The 14,374-nt window shown below is 42.3% G+C and overlaps 1 protein-coding gene across 6 annotated transcripts in view; it reads left to right on the top strand.

Moving 5' to 3' along the window:
• The window catches only part of USO1 (USO1 vesicle transport factor), a 210,209-nt gene that overhangs the window by 171,718 nt on the left and 24,117 nt on the right, over positions 1 to 14,374 (top strand). For all 6 annotated transcript variants that reach the window (XM_033960394.1, XM_033960401.1, XM_033960384.1 and 3 more), the window contains 3 exons: positions 5,741 to 5,862; positions 12,979 to 13,117; positions 13,496 to 13,659. In XM_033960394.1, the coding sequence (XP_033816285.1) occupies positions 5,741 to 5,862; positions 12,979 to 13,117; positions 13,496 to 13,659 (425 nt within the window). The remainder of the gene's footprint in view (positions 1 to 5,740; positions 5,863 to 12,978; positions 13,118 to 13,495; positions 13,660 to 14,374) is intronic.

The raw sequence follows: 14,374 nt of genomic DNA, 5'->3' as shown, positions 1-14,374 counted from the left end.
GCTTTACCCTACACTGTGCTTGGGTTCCAACTGCCGAAATCTCTGTTAAGACTTACTCCAGCCCATCTACACCCTCCCAGCCATTGAAGCCCTCCCCAGTCCAACCTCCACCAAATGGCCATATACAGACACAGACCGTGCAAGTCTGCCCAGTACTGGCCTTAGTTCAATATTTAATATTATTTTCTGATTCTAAATCCTCTGTGTTCATTCCATGCTTCTTTGAACTCAGTCATAGTTTTACTCTCCACCACCTCTCTTGGGAGCGCATTCCAGGCATCCACTACCCTCTCCGTAATGTAGAATTTCCTAACATTGCCTTTGAATCTACCATCCCTCAACCTCAAATTATGTCCTCTGGTTTTACCATTTTCCTTTCTCTGAAAAAGATTTTGTTCTACGTTAATACCCTTCAAGTATTTGAACGTCTGAATCATATCTCCCCTGTCTCTCCTTTCCTCTAGGGTATACATACTGCCTTATCACATTGTTTTTTCACCTTTAGATCTTCGGACACTATCGTCCCAAGGTCCCTCTCCCCATCCGTGCATATCAGCTTCTCTCCTCCCAGCACATACGGTTCCTTCCTATTATTAATCCCCAAATGCATTACTCTGCATTTCTTTGCATTGAATTTTAGTTGCCAGGCATTAGACCATTCCTCTAACTTTTGCAGATCCTTTTTCATATTTTCCACTCCCTCTTCGGTGTCTACTCTGTTACAAATCTTGGTATCATCTGCAAAAAGGCACACTTTTCCTTCTAACCCTTCAGCAATGTCACTCACAAACATTTTGAACAGGATTGGCCCCAGCACCGATCCCTGAGGGACCACACTACTCACCTTTCCTTCCTTCGAGCGACTTCCATTAACCACCACCCTCTGGCGTCTGTCCGACAGCCAGTTTCCAACCCAGTTCACCACTTTGGGTCCTAACTTCAGCCCTTCAAGTTTGTTCAACAGCCTCCTATGAGGAACTGTATCAAAGGCTTTGCTGAAATCCAAGTAAATTACATCTAGCATATGTCCTCAAACCAGCTCTCTGGTCACCCAATCAAAAAATTCAATCAGGTTCGTTTGGCACGATTTACCTTTTGTAAAGCCATGTTGCCTCGGTTCCTGTAACCCATTAGATTCAAGGAAGTACACTATCCTTTCTTTCAGCAAAACTTCCATTATTTTTCCTACAACTGAAGTGAGGCTCACCGGCTTGTAGTTTCCTGCTTCATCCCTGTGACCACTTTTATGAATAGGGACCACATCCGCTCTCCTCCAATCCTCAGGAATCACTCCCGTCTCCAGAGATTTGTTGAACAAGTCTTTAATAGGACTCACCAGAACCTCTCTGAGCTCCCTTAGTATCCTGGGATGAATCCAGTAGTTAGTGTGTGAGAGAAAAGCATGGACTCGAAGTAACTCTAGAAAACAAAGGCAAAATTCTTTTGTACCCTAAGCAGAACACTTATCAGAACTCTTATATAGTAAACGCACAGGAGCCCTATTGGCCGTGACATAAGCTACCCTGATATTAATCCCCCAGCAAAAACAGAGCTTATATTCGACCTGATTAGAGAAAAGTCTTGTCCTGTGTAGGTAGGTATTGCAGATACTGGTCAGCAGATGAGCAGCCATGCAGAGAGTTCTGATGTCTAGGCAGGGTAGAGATGTGCAGTGTAGAATATAGCTGATAAGACACCTGACATGATGGCAATTCAGGTCTGATGGAAGAATCAGCAGCAGCCCGGTTGATCTTTGGAGAGACCTTTTATACAGTTCTGGATTTCTACAACACTGAAGGTGCAGTTCTTGGAATCTAGGGAAATCCCTGAACCCAGGCATTCTGTGTCCAGTACATTCTGAAGCAGATGTCCCTATAAATAAGTACATGATGCCCCATTTGTTCCAGTCGAGTGGGCACAAGTAACACTGATCAATAGCTAGATGGTTGCTTCATCAAGTATTTCTCAAACAATTCTGTGTTGCTGTGCCAAACCAAGTGAAAAGTCACGCTGCATGAAAGCAGTGTCCAGAAGTACCAAATCTAGAAGGATGTTATCAGGCTCTGTAGATCCTTGCATCTCTCCTCCACTTTTAATGCATAATTAGTATTTATTTGTATTTTCTTTTACAGATTCAATGAAAGAGAATATCGAGTTAAGGTGCAAAAGTGTAACACCCTTTCAGTTGTTTCATTACTATCTTTTATTAGACTATAATAAGGCCCAAACTGACCCCTCTAATCTTGTAATGATGTTTGTGTTTATTACATTACATTAGAGATTTCTATTCCGCCATTACCTTGCAGTTCAAGGTGGATTACACCTCTGTGGCAGCTGATGGATTATTTATAGATTTGTTCTTCAAGAACTTGCATAAAACCATTTTAATTTTAGCCTTCATAATGACTTCTGACAGTTGATCACATAGCAGCCTCCATCATAAAAATTGCCATTTTCCTGGAAGCTTTTCATGCTCACCACCACCTTCCGTTCTTAATTGCTCCTTGATGGAATTCAGATACTGACCTCCTCCTTCAGTGGATGCAGTCTATAGGCTGCTTCTCACTGACTGAGATGCACATACCACACTTACAGCAAACTGTAACTAGATCTTGGGTGGTGGATCCTGTGTAGGATGATATCCACAGGTGCTGACACAAGAAAGGTTAACAGGTTTGGGTTTTCCATTTTGACATTTTCCAGCTGTTGATGTTTTTCAGTTGCCTATATTTATTTGGCTACTGCAACTTTGTAGTTAAGAGAGGGGTCTGTTTTCAAAAATGTGCTAGTGGAATACATTAATGCTACATTAATATGGAGGTTTTGGCATTAGATAAATGTTTAAATTAACTATCTCTCAGCAAAATTATGCAATCAGCTCATTTAAATATAGTCTGGATCATGTTAAAAAAAATTCATGTAAAACTTACAGTAGCCCTGGATATGTAGAATTTTGCATCTCTTAATAGAAGTTACTTATTGTCCCTCTAGGCCAGTCCAAATACTTGTCTATAATAATAAAATGTTAAGCGCGCATGCGCACTCGCGCCGCGTATTCCCTGATCTGTCGCGGCGGCACGAGTACGCATGCGCTAGATGGCGCGGAGTGAGGGGCCGGACTTAGGGGAAGGAGAGCAGGCCCGGGATTCGGCCCTGGCCAGGCAAGAGTAAGACTCCCCTTCTCTGCCGCACCCAGGTCCCGGCAGTCCCCGCCGGCAGAGGCAGAAAGACAGCGGTCGCTGGCTGGGTGCGGACGTGTTTTCGGCCAGGTAACAGCTGTGACTTCCCCCTCCCGCCACCGACCCTAAATTACACCACTAACACACCATGACTCACCCCCACCCCTCCGACGACCCTACCCAGCACAACTGAAACCCCCTTTGACCCTCCCACCGCTACAAGGCTGACAAACCCGGCAGGAGCAGCAGCGTCCCAGGCACACTAAACGCTGCTTCGGGTCTTCTACTGGCCTAATTTCCTCTGCTGCGTCCCTGATGACGTCCCTGATGACCAGTAGAAGACCCGAAGCAGCGTTTAGTGTGCCTGGGACGCTGCTGCAGCTGCCGGGTTTGTCAGCTGTGTAGCGGTTGGAGGGTCAACGGGGGTTTCTGTTGTGCCAGGTAAGGTCGGCGGGGGGGGGGGGGAGTCATGGCGTGTTAGTGGTGTGCCTAAGGTCGGGGAGAAGGGGGAGTCACGGCATGTTAGTGGTGTTCCTAGGGTCGGCGCGGGGGGGAGGGTTAAAAACATGCTACTCAGGGGGATGGGAGGCAGGCAAGCAGGCATCGGGGGGGGGGGTCAGTGGAAGGGGAATGGGAGGCAGGCAGGCTGGTATCGGAGGAGGGGTGGGGGGTTCAATGGAAGGCAGATAGGCAGGATGGCATGGGGGGGTTCCATGAAGACATGCTGCTCAGGGGGATGGGAGGCAGGCAGGCACGCAGAATGGCATTGGGGGGTGGTTTCCATGGAAATATGCTGCTCAGGGGGATGGGAGGCAGGCAGGCTGGCATGGGGGGGTTTCAATGGAAGGGGGCTGGGAGGCAATGGAGGGGGTGGGGGGTTTCAATGGAAGGCAGGCTGGCATTGGATGGGGAGGAAGGAGGCACTGGGGGCACTAAGGACATAGAAAGGGGCACTGGGGGGCACTATGGACATAGGAAGGGGCACTAAGGACATAGGAAGGGGCACTAAGGACATAGGAAGAAGGCACAGGGAGATTCACAGTAAGAAAAAATGACAGACAGGCAGCATGCAAGGAGAGAGAGACAAAGAAAACAAATACCCAGACAGACAGACATCTACTCTAGCACCCGTTAATATAACGGGCTTAAAGACTAGTTATATATATATTCTCCTGCTTTCAGATGGAGATTGATAACTGGTGAATTATGACATCACCTTGTATAGCATTCTATGCAGCCTAGCAATAATAGCCACTATGTTTTCAGTTTCCAGCAGTTGGTAGGTGAGATATTCTGTGCTGTCTGGTCAGTCAGGTAGGCTAAGGTAAAATTTATTTTTTGTTTATTTATGAGGAGAAGTTTGAAATAAGGCACCTTGTTTGAAGTTCTTAGTGGTTTTATCTGTGTTCTCAGAGTTCTCCATCCCCACTCCCATTCCCTCTGGAGGGATGAGTTGTTTTGCTTCAGTCCCATTCTCTTTAGTCTCTGAGTCTTCCCTTGTGCCTCCAATGGATATCTGTAAAGCTGCGGTTTGGTCTTCTCTCCATTCTTTTGTGCAACACTCCTATGTGGACATTCAGCCACGTCGAGACACAGTGTTCGGTGAGCATGTTCTTGTGGCGGCCCTTTGGGGATCCCACCCATGATGGGTACTGCTTTGGTACATCCCATCAGTGAGCTGTGCCGGTCTGGAGAGATACTGAAGAAGGAGAAATTAGATTCTTACCTTCTACTTTTCTTTCTTTTAGTCTCTCCAGACTGGCATAGCCCCCACCCTGTCTGTTCTTTCGAGATTTGCATGAAGAGTGCGGGTTTTTCTGTGGGATATCGTGTTTTTAGTAGGGTAGGGGAGATTAAATGAACAGTGGCCTTTGGCTCAGCTGGCGAGCTGTGTGGACGTTTTCTTAGGGTCCTTCTATTCAATTTCTAACAGTATTGCTCTATATTAGTTGTTACTCCTATCGTTACTGTTATAATTTGCTCTTACTAGTTTCTTAGTTCTGCTTGGCTATTCGGCAGACTGAGTGTATTGGGAACTGTACTGCCCCCTTGTACTGCAGCCAAAAGTTTGTCTCAATCTCCACCTGCTGGTCATGGTGAGCTATTACCCATCAGTGAGCTGTGCTGGTCTGGAGAGACTAATAGAAAGAAAATTAGCAGGTAAGAACCTAATTTCTCCTTTCAGCATCAGCTGATGCTGTGAGAAAGCCTGAAATACAAGCAAAGGAGGAAAAGGTAGGGTTGGGGTTGCATGATTTTTGAAGCTGTTAAAATGGGGTCTTAGCTGACAAAAGTTTGAAGCACTGCTTTAATAAAACTTTTATAATAAGTAAAGCTGGGTTTCCAATTTTGCAATCAAAAAGAAGATAACATTGAGTTTTGAGCTTTGAGTCTCAGTTTCTTATGAACGTGATTCACTGGGTGGCAAAAGATAAAAGAGCTAAGTACTAGTGGAAATGATAATATTAAAGTTTCCTTTATAGAGTTAAAATCTGTTGAATTGTTTTAATGTCAGAAATTATGGTTTTGATATGTTAGACCAGCATTGCTTCTCTTTGCAGTTGTAATAATAAAGGCTATTTATAAATCTACTGAAGAAGACAAAAAAGAAGAGGAGGTGAAGAAGACTTTAGAACAGCATGACAATATTGTGACTCATTACAAGAATATGATTCGAGAACAGGTAAAATTGTGCATTTAATATTATATATGGCACGCAAGCATAAAATGTTAAATTTTGCTACATGGCAGGATATTTAGTGCATTTCCCTATGAACCTTAGTCCATACTAAAACATTAACTGTTATATAATTGAATATTAGTGCCTCGGTCAGAAGACTTTAGCCTCATGTATTTGTTGGATGTCTCAAAGGCAAGGGCAGTTATCCTGAAAAGCCAACAGTCAAAGGTACTGTTTGTCCAGAAAAAGGAGCTGACGTTGCCAGGTTTTTTTTCTCCATTATCTGCCTATTCTGTTTTCTATTGGTTGCGAACCTCATAGGAGTATTTAGACTGCTGGAATGACAATCTTGTTTTGTGATTGATCAGCATCCAATACTGTGCTTAAGCTTGGAGTCTATTGTTGGGCTTCCCAACCCTATCCTTGTGACCCCAGAGTCACCTTGAGAATGCAGCAGTCCACCACGGTGTAATTTAGTTGTTTTCCTCCCTGCAACAACGTAAACATCCTTTGAAATATGTTGTATCTCTCCCTCTAATTCAAATTGACTACCAGTTTCTTTAATTTGTTCAAAAAATCATGTTCTTTTGCTTGTTGTGTATTCAATTATTTTATGTACACTCTAACCATGATAATAAATATTAAAATTATTTCTTCCTACTATTAAGTGCTCAGTCTCTTATCTCCTGCATAGGAGCCACAGCGAGATCATATAGGGACCATCATCGCACTTAAGGGTCCCTAATTTTTTGTTGTTCAAGATCTCTAAATTTTAACATCCCGCCTGTGCTCTTATATTTCTATTCCATTTCTCTATTAAAAAATGTAGCACTTATCTTATCCAGCAGGGATGAGTTAGTCTTGTGGCTCCCACAAAATTCCTTCTCCAATATGAATTTGTGCAAATGTGCAATTGTGTTGACATGTGAACTTAATCCTATCACTGCTCCCCAACTCAGTCCTGAGTTTCGCCAGTGAGGCTTCTTCAGGAGGAGTATATGCTTGAAAATTTTGCTCCTACTTTCTCATACAGATAAGAAACCATCAGCTCTACTCTTCATCTAACTGTTGAGAAAATGGCCCTCTCTCTGACACACAGTATTCTTTGTATATTTTGTAATTATTTCCCCATGTTGCCACATGGGCCTCTTAACTGGTAAATCACCTTGAACTTGTACTGGAAAAGTGCTATCAAAAAGCCTTGATTACATAATAATAATAATAATAATTTATTTTTGTATACCGCCATACCCAGGGAGTTCTAGGCGGTTCACAACAAATAGATGAATTACATACAGTGCGATTGGGAAAAGAAGAACATAGCAAGGCAATTGAAAGGTCAAAACTAGTTTACATTGACAATTTAGGTGAGGGAAGGGCTAATACACAGCATATACAGTATGTACTGTAAGAGAATACAATTGGATTTATGAGAAGGGGGAGCAAAGCATGTTAGGTAAGAGGGGGAGCAACAATCTTGGAAGGGTGGGGAAAAAGTGAAGGAAGAGGTGAGAAGCGTTGAGGGGGAGGGGAGGGTTAAGGGTTTAATCTGTTGTAAAGAAGAGATTTTGATCTGTTTTCTAGTGTGGAGAAGGGGAACGTTAAGGCGGAAGTGGGGAGCATTAAGGATTTGGTCCATTGAAAAGTAGAGTTTTGAGCTTTTTTCTAAAGTGGAGGAATGAAGAGGCGTCAAGTATAATTTGGGCGAGCCATGAATTTAGTTTGGCCGCTTGAAAAGAGAAGGTTCGTTCGAGGAATCTTTTAAGACGACACGATTTCAGTGAGGGAAAAGTGAACATAGTTATTCTGCGGGAGCTCTTATTATTATAGTTCAGGTTGAAGTGGGGGTAAAGATAGTCTGGTGACATACCAGATACGGTTTTGTAACAGATGCAAGAGAACTTAAATAGGACTCTGGATTCGAATGGCAGCCAGTGCAACTTGTGGTAGAAAGGGGATATGTGTTCCCATTTCTTCAGACCAAAGATAAGGCGGATGGCGGTATTTTGGACCAATCTCAGCTTCTTGGTGATTTTCTTGAAGGCGCCTAGATAAATGATGTTACAGTAGTCCAGGACACTAAGAATAGAAGCTTGGACCAGCAGACGAAAGGAGGTGTCGTCAAAGTATTTTTTTAATGGTGCGGAGCTTCCAGAGCACCGAGATACTTTTCTTAAACACTAGGTCAGTGTGTTTCTCCAGTGTGAGATGCTTGTCTAAGGTGACTCCTAGTATTTTTAAGGATTGCTCAATACAGTAGTCTAGACCATTGACATGTAGCGCAGTTTCCTTGATTTTGTCGTTTGGGGATACTAAGAAGAATTTAGTTTTTTCTGGGTTTAGCTTTAGTCTAAACGCTGTCATCCAAAGTTCGATCTAATTTAGGGTGAAAGATAGTGAGTTTAGAAGCTCTGAGGTAAGGTAAGAGAGCGGAATGATTATGGTGATGTCGTCTGTGTAGATGAAGAATTTGAGCTTTAAACTCTGCAGGAGGTTTCCTAGGGAGGCAAGGTAGATGTTAAATAGGGTGGGGGACAAGGGGGAGCCTTGTGGGACCCCACAAGGGTTGTCCCAGCTGTAAGAGATAGTGTCGTCCTTGAACACCTTGTAGGATCTTGTTGTCATTAATTCGTGGAACCAATTGAGAACATGACCTGAGATTCCAATAGATGTTAGACAGTCTAGTAGAGTGGTATGGTCAACCAAGTCAAATGCGCTACTTAGATCGAGTTGCAATATTAGAGCGCTTGAGCCTTGGCTGAATAGTTGATGAAGGTAATCAAGCAGAGAAGCTAAAATTGTTTCAGTGCTGTGACCTGACCGGAAACCGGATTGATTGTCATGTAAGATATTGTGTTTTTCTAAGTATGTGTTGAGTTTGATGTTTCCATTACATTACGGATTTCTATTCCGCCTGTGCCTTGTTTACTATTCCTTCTGCTATTTTGGTAGTCAGGGGGATATTGGCGATAGGTCTGAAGTTGGATGCAGTGTTAGATGGCTCTTTAGTATTTTTCTTAATTGGTGTAATTATAATGTGCCCTTGTTCTACTGGGAACTTCCCAGAGGATAGTAGAGAGTTGATCCAAATCATCATTTTGGCCTTAAAATTGACTGGGGCTGATTTCATGATATTAGGGGGACAGGTATCTAGTCTGCAGTAGGATTTGGCATACTTATTGTAGTGTTTACTAAAAGTTTGCCAGTCTATGGGTGAGAATGTATTCCAGAATAGGTCGGCTCTGGAGTCGTCTGAGTCTAGTAGAATGGGGTAACTCCAGTGGGGCTTGGTTGGGACGGTGAGGTAGGATCTTAGTTTTTGTATTTTGGAGATGAAGAAATCTGCCATGCTGTTTGCAGTTAGGGTGGGCTCTTCGGGTGTGTCGATAAATGTTTCTATATTGTATAGATCATTTACCAGCTTAAAAAGGTTGCTACTGTTGGTTGAGATGTCGCCGATTTTGAGGGCATAGAAGTTTTTGTGTTTTTCTTTGGTTCGATTTTTGTAGATTTTTAATTTTTGTCTCCAGGCGATTCTGTGCTCTTGTGATCCTGATTTTAGCCAAAGTCTTTCCGATTTTCTTAGGTCTCTCTTTAGCATTAGCAGTTCTTTGTCAAACCAGCCCTCTAGGTTTTTAAGTCTCTTTCTGCGTGTTTTAATGGGAGCCATTTTATTTAGGATATTGGTGCTATCATTAATCCAGGAGTTCATAAATTGATCGGTTTGTTTGTTTTGTTCTGATATGATCTCATAGTGAGACCAGAATTCTACGGGATTTATATTACCTCTGCTAGTATGGAATTTTTTATTTCTCGTATTTGGGTTATTATTTATTGGACTTGTAGTTTTTAGTTGGCAACCGAGTTCAAAATTGCAGAGACTGTGATCCGACCATAGTGAGTCAGTCCAGTGTTCTTGGTTCCAGAATATTTTGGGGTTAAGTGGCTCGCTAGAGGAGAAAGTAACTAAATCTAACTGATGGCCTCTTTGGTGGGTTTTAACTGGGGGAGGTTTGAGGTATCCTAGTAAAGAGATGAGTGACCAGAGTTCTGTGGTGTCAGGTTGGTCTATTTTTTCCAGGTGAATGTTGATATCTCCACACAGTAGATTAGATAGTGGTGCAGATAAGCATAAGAAGGATCACAGCAACATATAATATGGGAAGACCTCTTCTTTTCAATGTGCTTAAGATGGCTTGCCCCCAGATTGCACTTAGCAACTCTTCCTCTATTTTTTTGTCAAGTGAGTGATCCGCTTCTGACCATCTCAAAAAGTTTTAGTGACTGAAGTGCATGAGCCATCATCTTCTAAACCTCCATCTGCTCAAACTAGCGTGATAGGCCAGAGCACATTACAGGGCTTCAAAGCAGGTTTGGATAGGTTCCTAGAGGATAAGGGGATTGAGGGGTAAAGATAGGAGTTGAGGTAGGTTATAGGAATAGTCAGGGACCATTGCACAGGTGATGGGCCTGGAGGGCCGCCGCGGGAGCGGACCGCTGGGCAGGATGGACCTCTGGTCTGACCCAGCGGAGGCTAATTCTTATGTTCTTATGATTAGTGTTTGTAAAGTTGCCTCAAAGTATTCTTTTCTTTTTTTTTCACTCTTGGATCAACCCAATTCAAAGATCATGAGAACTGTCATGTTTTGAGAGGAATCTGTTATCAATGAGCTAGTCAGTGGTCTCAAACTCAAACCCTTTGCAGGGCCACATTTTGGATTTGTAGGTACTTGGAGGGCCTCAGAAAAAATAGTTAATGTCTTATTAAAAAAATGACAATTTTGCATGAGGTAAAACTCTTTATAGTTTATAAATCTTTCCTTTTGGCTAAGTCTTAATAATAATATTGTCATTGAGCTAAAGAGCTCAAGAAACTGTTTTGTTTTATTTTTGTGATTATGATAAACATACTGAGGGCCTCAAAATAATACCTGGCAGGCCGCGAGTTTGAGACCCCTGAGCTAGTGTGATTCAGAAAATGAGTCTCTGGCATGTTTTGCTAGTCTGCCCATGGAAGCTTTTTATCAGAGGATTCAGCAGAGGATTCAGCAGATTATATCCTCAATTTGTACCTGTACCAGAAATTCTCAATGTAACGTATCCTCCTGGAAATGTCCAGCTCTCTCTTATGTAATCCGCTTTGAACCGCAAGGTACAAGCGGAATAGAAATCACTAATGTAATGTAATGTAATTTTGGGAAGTTCTAAGACGAGTAGAGGAGTCATTGTCTTGCCCCTTTGGTCTCACTCAGATTTGTACCTGATTTTATTTGTCTAACTCAGGTGTCATCCTTCAAAAAATACTCCCTTAAAGGATTCTTAAGATGCTAGATCAAAGAAGAAGGAAGGCTTTTGATGTGTTGGAACAGGGATTCATCAGACACTTAATTACAAAAGATGCAATCAATTTACAACACTTTACTAGACAAACAGAAAAAAAAATCACTTGGAAATAGTTGAGATAGAAGAGTGTAGTAAACATATTATTAGATCTATTTGATAAATCTTCTAGGTTTTCAGCCACAGCAATTGTACACCTGTGTGACAATAGAAAGTATGTGTCAAAGAGGGTGAGACTTGGCAGTGATTTGTAGTATGCTTGAGTATAAGGCTCTGTGGCATGATACTCTTTCTACTGTTGACAGGTGCAGCTTTTTTATCGGAAGTGAGGGATTCTGTTACTATGTAGGTTCTTGATAGGAATCTGTAACAGCTCTTTTCCCCATATGAAGGAGTATTGGAATTCTGAATTTTCTTAGGTAGGGTTGGGGCAGTTTGAATTCTTGCAGTTAATTTTGGCATGGTAAGCTTCTGATAGTCATTTGTACAGTTTTATGCTACTGCACACAGTGTCTGGCAGTGGCGAGAGAAACAGAATATATGGGGTGGTGAGGTGGGGGAAGGGAGAGAGATAACTTCAGTAGTAAGTTTACTTTCCATTGGACCTTGAGGTGATGCCACTTTGTCCACATATTCTCCAGAAGGAATTGCAGGTGATAGTATATATTTTTTTCAGCTTATATCCATTTTCTATCGCATTTGATGATTCACTTTTGCTGTGGTGGTATATAAATGCTGTCAAGATCTCCTCTATATCGATCACAAGTCACTGCCACAGGCCAGTGAGTGGGCTTGTTTGCCAGAAAAGAACTTAACATATAATTTGGTAGTAAATCCCTTCAAGTTAAATAACATAAGAACATAAGAATTACCGCCACTAGGTCAGACCAATGGTCCATCTTGCCCAGCAGTCCGCTCACGCGGCGGCCCCAAGGTCAAGACCAGTGCTCCAAATGAGTCCAGTCTCACCATGGCACCATGGCATGGCACTTCTTTGATCATATGTGTGCTTGAAGTAATATTTTTGCCTGGCCGTCATAGAGAGTGTACCACTGGAAAGATAGCCATCAATGACTTAGGTTAATCTAATAGAGATATCACCTGTAACTCACTGACCACCATTTCTGAAGTGGTGGTGTTAGTTTGCAATCCTATCTTGCATCCACCCCAACTCTCAATTTTATTATATCCTTAGGTCAAAAACTGAAGAAAATATCCATCAGTTCTTAAAAGAATAAAAGAACTTTAAAAAGATTCTGTGTGAGAGGCTTATCTGTGGCTCAGGCCATAGGATTTCTGTGTGAGTTGTTAGGTCTGGGCTTCCTATCAGTCAGATCTGAGCGTGAGGGTACTGGATAGACAGTTTGCTTAGACCCCCTCAAGGCACAGAGGGAGGCTTCTGTTGCTACCACTGTTGTAGTAGCCTCATAGGTAGTGCCGGACAAGGAGTGGTACTGCATTGGAACAAGGAACAGCAGAGACCAAGAAAGAGCAGGATAATGGAATAAATAAAAAAATATTACCGTAATGTTGTTAATATTGTGTTTAAGATTTCCAGTGACTTTGGAATCTGATGTTTGTAGTGATTATGCATGAAAACAATGGCAGGAAAAGGAACGGTGATAACTTGTCAGCTTTTGAGAAGTGGCAGTATGCTAGCTAAGCCTAAAGTGAATGATTTGCTCCATGGTTGTATAGGTTCTCTGTCCCTTGTGTATCATGCTTTTGCATGCTGTTATATTCAACTCTAAACAATTTCTTTCTTAAAATATTTAACAGGATCTGCAGATTGAGGAGTTGAAACAGCAGGTTATGGCTTTGAACAGTCAGAATGAACAGTTGCAAGTGACAGTGACACAGCAATTGTCACAGATTCAACAACACAAAGACCAGTATAATCTTCTGAAAATAAAACAAGGTATAGTATTCATAAAAGGCTAGTTGTTAATGAACTTCTAATACATGATGTAGCATTAGACTGTTCCAAATCTGTCTTGGTGCCCCATAACCATTTGATTTTCAGTATATCTACAAGGAATATGCATGAGATAAATATGCAGATACTTGGTCGCCAGGATATATTCATTTTTAGATATCAAGTAAACATGACCGATTTGTGGGATAACCAGGACAGGTTTGTGAAACATAAGTTAGTTAGATTGATTTGCAAGGTTTAGAATTTATGTTTGAGTTAGTGTTTTGGTGTCCCATGTTTTTTGGGAAATTGATGTCTTCTAGTTTAGAATTCTCATAACCTACCTATCAGTTAATCAATGTAGAATCAACTTCCCACTAGGAAAAGACAATCAGCTTCATGGTTCCCATGTTGAAGGAGCACAGATAAATGGGATTCAGTCTGAAGAGATGATTAGGCTACGAGAGGAGATAGAAGAATTGAAAAAACAGCAGGACATATTACAAGGACAGTTATCAGAAAAGGATGGTTTGATTGCAAATCTGGTAAGTATTATATTTCCATATTCTGTAATTTAGCAAGTTGGGAAAGCATGCAAAGTATCTTATGAAATTCATTCCAGTTTCTGTGTGTGTGTGTCTGTGACCTAAATGGTGAGAAGTCAGTTTGAATAGTACAATTGCCAAATATACCATTGAGTTGGAAAGAGTAATATGATTAAGTGTAATAATCTAACCATTAGAAATCACTGCCAACAGATTTCAAAGAATGGATTTTATAGTTTAATTACAGGGTGCCTAGCAGTCTCCGACACTGCCTTGCAAATGGGCTCTTCAACATTAAAATGAGCACTCTGGTGGATTCTTTAAAATTGCCGAGCCATTTTCTAAGAGCGGTGTCAGCTTTTGGCGACAAAAAGCAGTGATTGGTCCAAGGGTGCCAGTACAGTGACGGCACTATTTTAAATCCCTCTAGCAGGAGAGATGCCCACTCTCTCTCGCAGCCAAACGAAACCCCTCCCCAGCAGCAGGAAAGATGCCCCTTCTCTCCTGCTGCCACACAACACCTCCCTGCCTCTGACCTCTTTCCCCCATACCTTGAATTAGATGGCTCACCAGAGGGATGCCTACTCCTGCCAACCAGCTGACCCGCTCTTCAAAATGGGCTTTCCCCTCCACGGTGTATTCTGGTTGCACCAGGGAGAAGTCTGAGGCTCTGATTGGCCTGGACACCCCAGGGGCACTGGGGAGGGGAAAGCCC

The sequence above is a fragment of the Geotrypetes seraphini genome, chromosome 1 (genome assembly GCF_902459505.1).
Source record: "Geotrypetes seraphini chromosome 1, aGeoSer1.1, whole genome shotgun sequence".
Taxonomy (NCBI): Eukaryota; Metazoa; Chordata; class Amphibia; order Gymnophiona; family Dermophiidae; genus Geotrypetes; species Geotrypetes seraphini.
The sequence above is the reverse complement of the archived record's forward strand: the minus strand, read 5'-3'. Positions and strand labels throughout refer to the sequence as shown.